The following is a 16,168-nucleotide window of genomic DNA, read 5'->3' as shown; positions in this document are numbered from 1 at the left end:
AATCAAATTAATTTACGCTTTATTTTATTTCTTTCATTTACGATATTGAGTAACTTACAGACTTGCCAGGTGTTCGGTATTCTACCGAACGGTTCGGTATTTTAGCACCATGTTCGGTGTTCGGTATGACAAAATGATGCGCTCCTTCTGCGAAAACGTGATGTCGCACAAGGAAGCCGCGGAGCGAAAGCAGGAAGAGGATGCCGCTGCAGACCCACTCCACCGAAGACGACCGGGGAGGAGGAAAAAGCGCTACGCGCACCTTCTCCCTCCGCCTCAATAGGCATCGCAGGGACTAGGGGAGGTCTCAGTACCTCGAGAACCCCCTCTAGGTGTTGGAGGCCCGCATAGGCGGGCCGACCGTCAGGGCGTCACGGTAGCATGCGCAAGCGATCCCGTGGCGCCCGCCGAAAGACGGAGAGGGTACCGCTGGTTTTTTAGTGGGTAAACCCGGCGTACCTGGGCGCGTAACGCGATTTTCCAGCGAGGAAAAAAAAAAAGGTTAGCTAGTTGCTATTGTGCAATAATACTTTGTATTTTAAGTTAATAATATGTAAATAAATGATTATAACTCTTTTTTGATCGCTGTTCAGTATTTATTTGAAAAAGACTGGGCAACCCTGGTAACTTACCTTTCCAGTTTCCATAGGCGGGATGGACTTCCGACTTGGACGTTAAAGACGCGACATACAAAAGGCAGAGTAATGACTAATGACAGTATTATTAATAATTATCTTCTTTTATTTGTATGTTTTTTATTGATATACACTACTAATGTTATGAGATACATATACTGTTGTACATGTAATCACAAACAATAATTTAACGATTATTCCGTAATTGCCGGTCTTGAATTTTATCTCATCGATTAAGCGTCTGTGTAAGCTAAGGAGACACACTACATGGAAATCTTGATTTAGATTTATGATTCCTTCAGACGCGAACATTTTTCTGTTTTCTACCATTCTAGTGTATTTAAAACTCATATGCGATTTTCGGGATATTTCTATTTTGTATTGACTCTTATATTCCGAGAAATATTTTTAACAATAATTTAACGATTATTCCGTAATTGCCGGTCTTGAATTTTATCTCATCGATTAAGCGTCTGTGTAAGCTAAGGAGACACACTACATGGAAATCTTGATTTAGATTTATGATTCCTTCAGACGCGAACATTTTTCTGTTTTCTACCATTCTAGTGTATTTAAAACTCATATGCGATTTTCGGGATATTTCTATTTTGTATTGACTCTTATATTCCGAGAAATATTTTTATCATCACTTTGGGTTCCAGAGTCCAGGAGTAACACTTCGCGAACACCTTATGGAGCACACTACAAACCCGCAGCGAAACGAGGTGGCAATGGCGAATAAAATATCCCTGAAACTACCTACGGGTTCAAAAGATAAAGTGTAAAGAAATTATGTATAAATAGAGATTTGTCTTTCCTAGTATCTCCTGCTACTGGATTCCTAAGCCGAGTCCTTATTTTTTATACCTTAGTTAGCTAATTTAGTAGTTTTGGATTTCATTACTTATGTTATGTGCATTTTGAAAGATTCATTCGATTTTATCAGCTAGCAAAACGATTTTCATTACATAGTATAAAACTAAGTCGCTTACAGCTGTCTGTCCCTGTGTATGCTTAATTCTATAAAATTACAAAACAGATTTTGATGCGGTTTTTTTATATATAGATTGGTTCAAGTTCATAAGTATAATACATGTACAATATAGTAAAGAAACAATTATCATTTTAGAGGTTTCTAAAATGATGTCGCATATAACACATTTTTTGAGCTTACATTGCAAACGCTGGCCGAACCCTACGAGGTAGATCAAAATAATGTATTACAGTATTGTACACCTTAAAAAGGTCTTTAAAAAAGTCCACGATATATGTCTATCTCTTCGGTATAACTCACAATAATCATTTTTTATCTTTAGCTTTTATTAGAAATAAAGGCTCATTTTCGAAGCGATTTTAAGCAATACAATCAATCCAGTTAAGTACCTTAAATACATTGTGCATCTAATATAGATCAATATAGTCCTTCACAGCATGTAATTTAAATGATTTTTTTCGAAGATATAACAAATTTAAAATGCAGGATACAAAACGCACATAGCGGTTTGTATTGTCTAACGACTGAAAAACTCCGTTGTAAGACATTCTGTAGTATACTTTGTATCAGCATTGCATCCGTGCGAATGATATGTTTTTAAATATTAAAAATTAATACACATAAAAAATTGAAATACATATCTTTATTAAAAATATTATTATAATTAACTTGTCACAGTTACAGTAGTCAATAAGGCACTTCAAATTGTAAAATGTTAATTAAGTATATATCGAATGATGCAAAACTTACATAAAATTAAAATAATAAAGTATTGAAATGTATAAAATAATCAATTTTCAGATTATGAGAATATTAAGTTTTTAATGAATAATATGTTTACTTATAACTAATATATAATGTCAAAGACTGAGTTCATAATAGGAAACATTTATGAACAATGGTTTTTGTGTTCGTTGTTTGGAATAAGATTTAGGGTCAAAGGACTAGTAGATCCGTGATCTTCAATGCTATAGTATGGTACCCATTTAGTACTTTACTTAGTAATGAGTAGTGACGTTATGTTTAGATTGCTGACAAAGCAATTATTTCATTTTGTTTTAGTCATTCTGGTTGTAACTTTATAAAAATACTACTTACTTAATAACAGCACATAGAATTGTAAAACGTAGTTTTAAAAATGCATCGAAAATGCAATAAGTATTTGTTTTTTGATCAAAAACCATTTGAACAAATATAGAATATATTTTAAATATCAATATAAATTTAATGAAGTCTATTTACAAAATGTTTTGGTCGACTTATAAAAATTAAAAATTAAATGAACGTTATGTCCAACATGCAATCCACTTCTATATATAAATAGAAAATATTTTACAGTTTACCTTGACAGGTAATATTTTGTGTGAAGTAATTTAACGCGGATAGATGATAATCAACTTAATAGCGGATGGTGATTTTGGTTCATTAGCATAGTTTAGTATTAGTGAATTAAATTACCAAATATGTGACGTAGTTGAGTGATGATCAAGAAGAATAAACAATAACGATCTGAACGAAATTGTTACAGTTAGACATTGGTTGCTGCAAAACAGTTACCGTAACAGAAAATATAAACGAATAACACTAGAAGCATATCGTCTACTTAACAATGTAAATAATATACAATACTATCTATTTGTTATAAATAACTTATTTAATTATTGCTAATACAAAATCTTTGAAGTTTTTAATAGTATGATGGTAGTCAACTCCTCAAATCCTACACTTTTTTTTTAAAGTCTTTTAGAGCCTTCCAGATCTAACGTCAGTGATGACGCCCCATAGTTCTATTATAAATTCATCTGTAAACCCAAATTCCTGTAGATCACTATTGTCAATAGCTTCGGCAAGCTGCATTGAATTAATTTTCTTATCAGCAAGATCCCACATTTGAGTTGCTAATTCTGTGTCATTAATTCCCATAAAAGATTCAAGGAGAGAGTTTATTTTATCTATGCCTGCTTGTGATTTCTCGTCGTGCTGAAATAAAATATTATAAATGTTGTATTAGATAGGTACCGTATGTATATATAATAATATAATATATTTTTATTAACGCACTATGTTTGTTCATTCACTTTATCTTGGGTAAACAAGATTGGAAATTTTTACCCCTAGAACTAGATAAGGTCACATTAATGGTTTTAACTACTTCAGGACATTTCACATTTAATTTAGGTTAAGTATTAATATACAGTATCAACAACTTATAAAAAAAAGAGACTCGTTTGAAAGAATAGTAATTTACTACTTTGTTCATGTGTATATGTTTTTAACACTGATTTCGATCACAGCGTCTATTCTCAACGAAGGATAGCCAACTGCGTTGGATATAATTATTATCTGTCACTCTGATAATAATCTGTTCGTAATCTGACACGACCAGAGTTTAGGCACAAAACGACATGGATTTGTTGGATTTCCGAGGTATGTAATTGTTAACATTACGAATTTGTAATCAGTATTTCAGGGTACGACTGAGAATTTTTCATTGAACCCAATTCATCGAGTGGTTGAGTGATCAACGAAGCATTTATACCCATTTGAATTAGTTATACAAGGTTCTCTATTTAGATATGAAATAATATACAAAATCTTTCTCGTTACCTCATTTTCTATCGTCGCTTGGCCATTTGCTTTAAATCTTAGCGTTTCTTTGCCTGATCCATAATTTTGTTTTTTACCGGACCTAGCACTGCCACTTTTAGGACCAATGCTTCCAAAACCACTTTTCAATGGTTCCACAAGCCTTATAGTAAATGTCGTACCCTTAGGTATATCTTTCAGGAGTTTCGCCACCTCATAATGTCTTTTACCGACCATGTTCTCCTCATTTAGTCGTTCAATGTGATCACCAACCTGAAGACATAATAAAAGAGAACAGTTTAATACGATAACAGTTTACTTCCTCTTGCTTAAGAGGCGAATGGCCTGCCGTTAAATATAGGGCAGTTTAGTCGATTGACACGCTTCTTTCATGTCCAATAAAGATGTAATGAACATGAACATTTATTATTTTCACGATAATTCACGATTTTGTGAACTATCGAAAGTTCGTTACACTTTAATGGGAGAAAAAAAATAATTGATATTAATTGGGATGATTAAAGCATTTTTCCGATAAATGTGAAGTTATGTAGACATGTATTTTTTTACGGTGTCTATTATGCCATGAGCATTATCCATACTAATTAGTACTATTGTATCCATACTAATTAGTACTATTGTAAAAGTGGATAATACTCATGGCAGCTAATTAGTTGTGCCGCGACTTCGTACGCGTTTGAATTTAACAAAAACGTTATTGTTCAGTTCGCAGATTTTACTATAATTTATAATTTTTTATATTAGACAGCTTTTTTGAAATTAAGTCGTTGGTGTGGTGGTTGCGCGAGGGCTTCGCGATAGTATTGATAAGGATAGTATTTGTAAATTGCGGCGTGATTTTTTTTTATTACTATTATTATTTTTTATAAAACTCTAAAATAAAAGTAGCCTAAGTTACTCCTTATTACATCAGCTATCTGATAGTAAAAGTCGGTCCAGCCGCTCCAGTGAATAGGCGGAACAAACAGACACACAGACAATAATTGTAAAAAAATATATTTCGGTATATGTACCGCGTATACATACTTATGCATTTAGTAAAAAGCGGTTATTTTAATATCACAAACAGACACTCCAATTTTTACTGTATTATAGATAAAGATTAAAAAAGCCTATAGAACTATTTTTTTTTAACAATCATTATCTGTCATACTGTATCATTTATTAAATGAAATTAGGAAAACTTGACCTTAAAAATAAACTGTCGTTACGTTCACTATCATATTCGTGACCATGCGAGACAAGGAAAGATAGCGTTCTAAAATAAAATGATAAGAGTTTTCGGGACCTAGACAAGATAATTTAATTGAATATTCGATAAATTATAAGTTTCGAAGGTAAAAAAAAATACAACTTAATCGATACTATAATTATATAAACTACATAATTATTACACATGAATACTATTGTTATGTCAACTATCATAATATCTAGATGATTCATTTCAAAAGAATATAGGAACTCTTAATGAAGTTTTATTATTATGTGAGTATAGCAATGTATTTAACTTTCTTTATAAGGCAATGACTTAATGTCTAATGGTCATGTTTATATTTCTTTCTATAGACAAGAATAATAATTCCATGTTACCTCTATATGAGGAATTCTCGCAACGATAGATCCTTCCTTTATTCGCTTTATGAAGGCATATCCTGCTCCGTTGTCAGTAATCGTTAAACCGAGCGCGTCTTCAGTTTTAACTATTTCTATTTCCTTCGGCCGACCTTTTCTATGTGCGAATATGAAATCTTCTAATCCTATTTGGCCACCGAGTAATTTCTTCATATCCACTTTGTGTGTGTTTAGTGTGCAGAATAAAATCTGAAACCATAAAAAGAATAATAAACGTTACTTTCCTTTTAAGTCAATTAGGTCAGGACATCCTATTTAACACGCCTAGGTGTAGCGTGGTCGTTGATAATTAAGCATATTTCTTAAATTGGCTTTTCTTGAACATTTCACTAGCGTGAATAAAGTAGCTTCAACCTGACAATCTATTATTTTGGTCATTTATAAACTTAACTGCAAAAAAATGTACAAAACATAATTAATCATGTTTTGTCCATCTTTCCAGTCTCAGCTGGATAAACGACGTGTTTAAATTGTGGTTACTTATTGGTTATAGCACTTTTTATTGGCAACCTTTGTGAATAAAACATAACTAAATATAAAAAGCTTTTTTAACTTAATTATTAAATAATACCTCATTTTTTTTATTGATATCGAATAGCTCTTCATAAGTTCCCATTATTGACATTGAAGAACTCGTTATAAAATTGAGTAGGACTTATAAGCAAAATGAGTTTATTTTCGAGTTTAGAGAAAAGAGAAAGAAGCGAAAAGTAATGAAAAATCCCAATTTAAGAATCGGAAACCACTTCAGTAATTGGTTATAATTTATATAACATGAGAAATTACTATGAATGATGAATGAGGCTTGCCAACGCTCATTAACAAATCGATAAATACGATTTGCTCCTTGCCTGTTTACTTTGGTAATGGATGTGGAGCATCCATTACTAAATGAAACAGGTCAACCGCCTATTAATAAATAAATTGTAAAGTGTTTAGTTCCGGTTTACTTCATAAATATAAAGATATAAATCAAAAATACTGAAGAAGAAAATATGATATAGAACACCACCCGGAGTCAAGTTGATGTTTTATCTCTTATTTTAGAGATCTAAGATCTAAGATCTTCCAAGCGTTTACAATGAAAGTGATTTTAATGTAAGGACAATAATGATTTGGAAAAGCTGTAATGATTTCATAATAAAAATAAATACATACGATAATTCTAACAAAGTAACTACAGACACTTTTTTAGCTTCCTATCTAAGTCAAATATGATCGCAGACTTAAGTAGGACCCGGTCTAAGTATTATAGCAATTTCCTATAATACTTGGTGTAAGTTCCAGAAAAGAGAAAAAGTAGCTTTATGTATGTGTAATTAACTCGGAAGATCTATCTAAAGACTAAAGGATCGCTTTTCTACTTGATAGATTAGGTGACTTTTATATCGATTTAACGGCAAGAATATGTTTATTTTTAATTCAATGTCGGAACTTAAATAGTGTGTTTCTTAAATGACACTAGTCAACTTCGTGTAAGATATCATTATAGTTCATAAGCATGTGCACAAACCATCCATTATTCAAATATAGTCCCGAGCTATTCTGAACTACTGAGAATTTATTGACTGAAAATCTCAATTACTTATCAATGTAAGTCTAATATCTAAATTCAAAGAATTTCAAAATGATATAAACTTAGAATTAGTGAGAAGGACATTTTTTTTTCACAGACAGATTTCACATAACACACAATAGATATTATTATATACACAAACATCAAGGTATTTAGGCTAAGTATACAATTGACATAACCTTAATTATAATAGAAGAACTTTCGTTTAAAAGTTTTGACTTGTGATTTAAGTACATACATTTTTTGTATCAGATGTAAGTTAATTATTAAATTAATATTATTGGCTGTTTATATAAAAAATACTTAGTTTCATGCTTAAAATATTTCACTGTAATCGTATCACAGTTTTATGAAAAATGTATGAATATAATATAAAAATAATTCTGATATTAAACTTTTCACATCTACTCGACTGGTCTAACGAAAGTTAATAAAGTCGTATTAGGTCAAGGCTGTGTGCGTTTCAGCTAAAATGTTATTTTAGTAACATATTTATGCGTAACATATAATTTATGTGAATTATATTTTTTTTTTAATGTCAATAGGTGGCAAACGAGCAGGAGGCTCACCTGATGGAAAGTGACTACCACCGCCCATGGACATCTGCAACACCGGGGGCTTGCAGGTGCGTTGCCGGCCTTTCAGGAAAGAGTACGCTCTTTTCTTGAAGATTCCCTAACGTTAACTGATGTCAAAATAAATAATTCTTCAATATAATCTTGCCATTAGTGCACTTTTTAGCACATAGTTTCTTGTGACCTTATAAAGTTGGTGAAAATAATTTAAGCCTAGAGGATCGCGATTTGTTTTTTGGAAATAATAGTTGCTTCATTGCTTGCTCTGGTTCGTGGTCAAGGTGCGCAATATGCAATGCTTCTAGATTTCGTATGGACATTAGCTAATATATTTTAGGATAACTCAATAAACCTTAAGTACATTTAAAAAATTTGACATTTAAAAATAAATTATTATTATATTACGACTATTATAAATGGTAGGTACCATCGACAGCCTTTATCTATAGGTTATGTTTAAAGTGTTCATACTTCAGCTATTATGTTCATACGAGAAGATAACAATATCTTGGTATTTAAAACATCGAAGATAAGTTTGATTTAATTGAAGAAAATTAAACATTGAATAAATATCTTGCAATAAATTTAAATATGCAATTTTATTTAAATACAAAAATACGTTTACTGACAAACTAAATTAATATCGCTGCTTAAAATTGCTATGCAATAATATATTAAGAAATGTATATATAAGAAATTACACTTGAAGGCATTTTAAATCAGATTTTTTAATTAATGTATAATTGTTATCAACTCATGATAGCATTTAGATCCATTCATACAACTTGTATTATTATAATATATGGTTACTCCTTTAATATTTATTTTAAGACGTAGCACATAGTTACTTATGTAAAGGTAGATATTATTATTTTACATATTCCTGATCTAGAGAGTCTATGTTTAAAAAATACTTGGCAATTCAAAACCGTATAAACAAAACGACGTTATACCGAAAATGACAAACCGGAACTAGAGCTTGTTAACCTCATGTACCAGAATAATACGTGTACATGTTTATGAATAAATTAAGTCCCTTAATATGTATTAATTGTCAAATAAGTACGTGTATATATTTAGAACTATATAGAAAAATTTAAAACGTATACATTAGAAATCATTGCTACGATATGTATGTGTTTCAAACCATGTGGGATATAAGTTAATCATAAGCATTAAAATTTCATTCATCGATAAAATGAAATGTCGTAACACTCGGAATACTTTACTAACTTTCGACTTTCGGTAAACACGACTGCATCGCAGTTTATAGTAAATTCTTATATTCGTTTAGTCGACCATCCGGTCCTTGACCCACGAGCAGTGGGTCATCACACAGTCATAGACAGTAGAACGCTTTCAATTTGAATTATAATGAACCCTATTCGTATACCAGTATTTCGTATTCCTATTATTTCATTGTTTATGTTTTCACAGACTAGTTATTCCGTTTATCAGATGTTATTGCTTAATTTTTAATACTAATACGAATATTATGCGCATTCAGACAAATTAATGTAACAGTAGTGCTGTAACACACGAGAGGCTGCCGGCTGCGCCCGTGGGCCATTCTATTTCCTGGCCGTCCAGCCGTGCGTGCTTCCGCAATGACAGTTTTGGACTAATTATATAAACATGCAATAATAAAACACTGCGATAACTTTCCGATTTTTATAACGCAATAAACTAAAATGTTAAACTCGCAACACGTATATATATCATTTACACTTGTAAAATATTAAGTTACCAAAGCCTTTCGGGTGCATGTTACCAGGCACTTGATCGGTTTCCATTTGCATTGGGGTAATTGCCACTATACTGTACTACACTTATATACACCTATATATATACTATACATCTTATCTTATACCTACATACAAATTTTAACCTATCGCATATAGTAATAAAAACTCAACCTTATTTAGTATTTTCATTAAGCGTGAAATATCAAGAAATCGCTGAAATATTTTCGCCAGTGACCTTTACTGGCTAACCGTCACGGTCGTCTATTGTCCTATTAATTACTAACTGCTGCGTGCGACTTAGTTTCGAAAATAATTTCTTTTAACTATTCTTAATGTATCATTTTCTGCGATAGTAATAAATATTGATTATTGACACTATCGCTGTCACTATCTAATTTTATAAAAATACATGGAGTTTCCGCGTACAAAATACCAGTCGCACAAACTGTGTTTTTGACAAATACCTTTTAACAATTACGTTTACAAACGCGTATTGTTTGTTTAGATATTATCTCTGTATTTATTTTTTGCTTATAAATGATGGTATAGGTATCTTGGGATTGCATTACATAATTTGTTCAATGGCGTTAAATAATTAATCAATGCAATGTTTGATGTTATGATAAATTAATGATGATGCAGTTAACTGCGTTTCCAATAACACAAAGAACTTTCTTCGTTGTCGTAGACATCATGCTCATGGCATTTGCACTGTGTGGACAAGCGTTATGATAGAAATTGAGTTAGTGGACTGCAGCGGCAAGACTTGTATGTTTGATAGCTTATATTTATTCAGTTTTAAAATTTTTGTTCTGAACTGCATATTGTAACGATAATTGTAATCTACATAGGTCTTTTTTAGAATTATAAGCAGTTTCTTCTTATTCGATTCAAGCTTGGGACAGGAGTTTACCGTCTTTCCAGGATTGTTTTCTTTGTCATACAGAATTTATTTATTACTAAAAAGCCGAGGCGTTGTGACAAGCATTTGAATTTTAAACTTAAAGTAAAATATAGAATTTCTAAAATCTGGTTCAAACAGAGTAGTTTCAAGGTGCCATGAGTGCTCCGCTCTTAACCCGACGAAGTTTACCTTAGGAACTGGTGGGTGATAAGTCAAATTGGTCGGTGAGGATAACAGCGCAAGGCAATCCCCTGTGCCATCCAGCTTGGAGCCACAAGCCAAGTCACCCCATTTTAAACCATAGATTCGCACATCGTATCGCGCATCCATTTTATTGCACGAATACCACAAACAATGTAGGCTGATATAACCATGTAAAATTCCCAGGCAGGATCAGCGCCATACACACAATAAAAATAAGGGCAAGCGAATCATGATGATGAAGAGTAAAGGCCACTTTAAAGATACGTATCTAATAGTAAGAAGACTCTTTTTACTCAACATAATTAATATCACTCAACAATAACAATTACGACAACGTCTTATATAACCAGTGACTATACGAAACAACATTACTAAGATATATAGTAAGCGATTTCATGAGTCATTCTCAATATAGTTATTACAATTAGTGGGCAAACTTACAGAATTATTGTATTAAACAAAGGTGGATTATTACAAAAACATACAAATGTGATCTTGTTTTAAATAATTATACTGACAATGTTTCCTTTAAGAAATATGCTATCTTTAACCAATGGCTGACATAAAATAACTTAATCAATCAATGTCAAATACAGAACAAACATGAGGAAGAATTTTGACAAAACCGTGTCTATCGCGCATTCTAATCACATAGATAGTAGCAATATGTCATGTAATGAAATATTAATGAATTGGTTAAATCGCTGTTCTTAATCAACCTTGAAGGTTTATTTTTGATAATGGTATGTTGAATAAACAAATGAAAATATATTTAGCAGGTACAGTTTGTCATAACCGGTGGTTCCAGAAATATGGCGTGAGTGTATTTTACAAATCCATGATCCATTATAAAAGTTTAGATATAGTCTAAGATCCGTAAGAGTAGGAACGACCTTACCAGTCTGTTTAATGTTTGAAAAGTATTTTATACTATGATATGTGAAGAAAAATTTCGCGAATAGATTTGCTAAAAAATCGTGATGTTATTACATAAACATTTTAAAATCTTAGTTTTTAAACATAACACACTAGTTTGTTTAATAGACAAATTACATACCAATAGAAAGCATGGCGTCAGTATGGAAACTTTAGGTTGACTATTTCTTCCCGTCATAACTACATATTTTGTAGGCAAATAGGTAAGTTGGTAAGACACTTCGTTTTTTTATTGAAATAATTAGATTATGTATTACCGAATGTGTTCTTATATAATTCATCCGAAACTATACAGGTGTCGTAGAAACTTGCGTTAGGGCTCCTGACATAATTATTAACCTCAACGCACAATAATAGCGGCGCCCGAAACTTATTGGATGTTTTCAAAAAATTAGAATATTATCTCTATTTAATTTTTAGATAAGTAAATAAGTCCTGTATTTATTAAAGAGCAATAGATAGTTGAGTTTATTTCCTCATTATTTATTGCAATTCTTTGAATATTATTTTTTATTAAAATGCAAGGAAAAACGTCTAATTGTAGAACGAAGGCACTTCATGCAAACATGTTGACTTGATTTTTTCTTATCATTACATTGTCAGCACCATATTATTAATAACTAGTCATAGAGGCATAAAGTGATGTCACGGTAAACTAATATAACAATAATTATAAACCAATCGATTATTGCTAAGCTCAGTATTCTTAATTATTATTCAATATATATGGAGAGAGATCGCCTGGTAGGCCAAAATCCAATTCAAAGTAAGATTATCCAACTAGAGAACCGGCAGTAAATTCGACTTTCATAAACTTTTTTGTGCATATTTAAAAAGCATTCAAGGTCGAATTTTGATATGATTCTGTTTTCTTAATGACTTCCATTTAGACCATACCTCCGATTGATCTGAGTTTTGGTATGCATAAGAATTCCGATTTTATATAAGTTATAATTGGTAATGTGGCATGGCAAACACGGGATAAATGCGTCAGACATAAACTAGTGACCAACAGTGATAAGTACCTAACTCCATGTATTAAATACCTTAAATATCCATTTCACACACCACAATTAAATTATAAAGTTACTATCTTTAATCATTATCACACATTATTTCTTATCAGATTTAATTTAAACATGATACATTTGTAAAATAATTAGGTAATTTTACATGAGTAGCCTACATAACTCACTTTAGGATTGACGAATCAAATTCTAGGAAGTTATAATAATAAACATAAACAGTAAATAAACAGGAAAAAATACAGTAATTTTTTTTTAGAAAAATTACTACAAAACAAAAAAAAACAACAAAAAGTATCTTTGGGAAGAATTAAACAAGATTGAAAACTATATACTATATACATGGCCTTATAATTTTTCATTACAATTAGGAAAGTCATTTTCTTCTAAATCGTAAATAAATTAGAATTATTTTGATCAGTAAAATTAACTAATACCGCGAAAATCTCTTTCGTACAGTTTTAGCAACGAAGGATCATTAATGGCCAAAATTTAATTTTATTCTACAATCTGTGATTTAAATCAATTTAAATCAATCTTCGAAATGTGAATAACATAAAAAATCGGAAAGATATCTTGACACAATTAACCAAAAAAATAGACCAACCAAAACCAGCAAAATAGATCTATCTTAGATTTGTGAACTGCCTCCCAATATTGTTATTAATTTCATAATCTATCACACCATCACTTCAGCATTCTTTTCATTTTTGATGCCTCGTGAGTTACAACAGAAACAACTATTACAAAATATTGCTGTTTAGTTTTGAAAAACACATTATTTCTTAGATTTTTTGTGCTTATAAGAATGATGAATTGACTTGAATGCATGAAGTAGAAGGTTAAAGGCATATGAAAGGGATGTGATCTATTGAAACTAATTTTATTCCAAGCTTAACATGGACCGACCAAACTAGGGACCATAAAAACAGCATAATAAAAAAAACATAATAGCCCAAGATCCCAGAGCTACTCTTATATGAAATAGGTAAGTATCTAGTTTAGACAAAGATACTTGATAAAGAAGTAAAGTAAGGGTTACATTCTCAACTTCATACAAAGTACTTTAAGTATATAAAAATCATTCAATAAAATATTTCATAAGTGACAACCACACTTTGGTAATACTGCACATTGTCAGGGGCAATTGCAATACCGAATAATTGTTGATAATTATTTATCAATTATTATCAATAATACCTATTTATAGGAAGGTTATAGATTGTTTTCTTAATTTTCTCAAGTGATAGGGTCATAGAATATGATCTGGGTTCAAATCTTTATTAAATACAGCACTTTTCCCCAAACCTCTTGCAATTGAATTCTAAAGCCCCTAATTATACTGAAAGCTAATTCATACATCCTCTTTTAAAGTGTTAAAAAGTGAAAACATTGAAATCAAAGTTCACATTTTTACAGGTCAATTATAATGTAAATATAACATAATTATTCTAAGTCTGCAAATAATAATTATGTTCACAATTAATTAATTTTGTTTTTTTATTCACATAATAGAAGTTTTTTTAGACAGCATTTCTTCTAGATTTATGATTTAAGGCAACTGATTAAAATGGTTGCTGCTGAAATAAATAAATCTATATTTTTATACAAATAAATACTTTTTATGATTTTCAAATGTTTTATTCAATTGGCAATTCTTTTCCCAGACATAACTTGTATACCACAATTTCATAAAAAGCTATTTCTCATAATCAATAAAACATGATTATTGTATATCTAAATATAGCCTAACAAGGTGTAAACATTCCATTCAATTAGATAAGAAGTTTTTGCAAGAATATAAAATACAAAAATGTCATTTGTAATATTAATCATACTACTAAGGAAATTAGATATAAAATATGATTATTTTTTTAATTATTAAGCAGCACATCTGCTTTATGAAATCGGTAATGCTTATTTTAGGAAATTGGTAATTCATAATTTTTTTACCTGATGATTTTAAATTAGTAACTGTTTTATGATTGGTTATTTTTATGCATTGAATATATTTATATCAGTAAATATATTATATTTTTCATTCATACTTTTCAATAAAAATAATCAATATTGTGGCTAGAACTATAGATATATTTTTTGTCAGTAATGCTATCTTTACAACAATAAACAGCCTAATTTTAGATTTTGTCTACCATCTTTATAAAAGTACTAAAGTACTAAAAAGTATCATGTTTTAATAATAGATTTTATAAAAGTTTTAAAAATTTTTAAATTGCTAGCATATGCCCCTTAGTATAAGAAACATAATAATATTATCTTTATAATCTGGCAATATGAACTTTGACGGATATTTAGTATGATGGAAAATGTGATCCACTTTGGACATATTACACTGGACTTAAAATATATAGATATTTATAAAATTATATAAAAAATCCTGTAAAAAATAGTTTTATTCAGAGAAAAGATTGAGTTATTTCAATAAAACTTTAAAAAAGAGTGAATGGTTAACAGTGCATTTAAAATTTTAGAAGATATGCTTTACATTCACAATGTTTATACCAGGAAATATAATTATTCTACAAAAAATATACATTAAGCTGTGATAAGATTTAATTATCTATTACTATATTGCTCTATTTAATGTATAATATAACGAGTTTATTATAAGGTGTGTAGTTATTATTTTTATTTTTTATGAAATCCGATGATCTACTTACATCTTCCGGAGCAAAGTCGTAACATTCTGCTATTTTCTGATAAAGCTCTTTAACATTTGAAAATCCAGAAATAAGTCCAAGGGGGCTTCCCTGAGCCTGCTGACAATGGAATACTAATTGTGACTTTTGAGCACCGTTGTTATTGTCCACACCGTTAGATTGATGGTTCTGTACGTCTTCCACGGGGGGAGGAGGTACCGGTGGCGCGGAATACTTTGGCGCCTTCTTCTTAAACAACGACATCACGAAAAGTATCACTAGTAAATAACTGTAAATTTAAGTTACTTTGTAGTAAAAGTTAACGCGAACTCATTACACTCGCCTACTGCAAAATTATGCTCGTCCAAAGCAGAGAACTTGCGACACTGTACATGTGAACATCATCGCGTCATAACTTATGATAAGTTATCACTAAATGACGATATTGGATAAGATTATGTAGAATTCTATTGTTGAAGGTTCTTTAAGAGGGAATAGTTTGTATCACAGATAGAGACAGAACGATCCAATTATTGCAAATCGACTGATAAACTGTCTGTGTCGACCCTCGACTGATTACTGAGTCAAGTTAACTGTCAAGTCACAAGTGTCAGTGTCATGTGACGCCAATGAATGAGTGAATTGAAATTTACAAATGTGAGGAAGGACTACATC

At 30.8% G+C, this 16,168-nt stretch overlaps 1 protein-coding gene across 1 annotated transcript; it reads right to left on the bottom strand.

The window, feature by feature from the left end:
* Positions 1–2,287: 2,287 nt before the first annotated feature.
* On the bottom strand, positions 2,288–16,059 carry LOC125064283 (PDZ domain-containing protein GIPC3). The gene is made up of 4 exons (XM_047671244.1): positions 15,515–16,059; positions 5,827–6,057; positions 4,237–4,488; positions 2,288–3,609 (listed from the first exon to the last, which is right to left on the bottom strand). Exons 1-4 carry the CDS (start codon positions 15,755–15,757, stop codon positions 3,373–3,375), a joined length of 963 nt encoding a protein of 320 aa, XP_047527200.1. The 5' UTR covers positions 15,758–16,059; the 3' UTR covers positions 2,288–3,372.
* Positions 16,060–16,168: the final 109 nt, after the last annotated feature.

The sequence above is a fragment of the Vanessa atalanta genome, chromosome 5 (genome assembly GCF_905147765.1).
Source record: "Vanessa atalanta chromosome 5, ilVanAtal1.2, whole genome shotgun sequence".
Taxonomy (NCBI): domain Eukaryota; kingdom Metazoa; phylum Arthropoda; class Insecta; order Lepidoptera; family Nymphalidae; genus Vanessa; species Vanessa atalanta.
The sequence above is the reverse complement of the archived record's forward strand: the minus strand, read 5'-3'. Positions and strand labels throughout refer to the sequence as shown.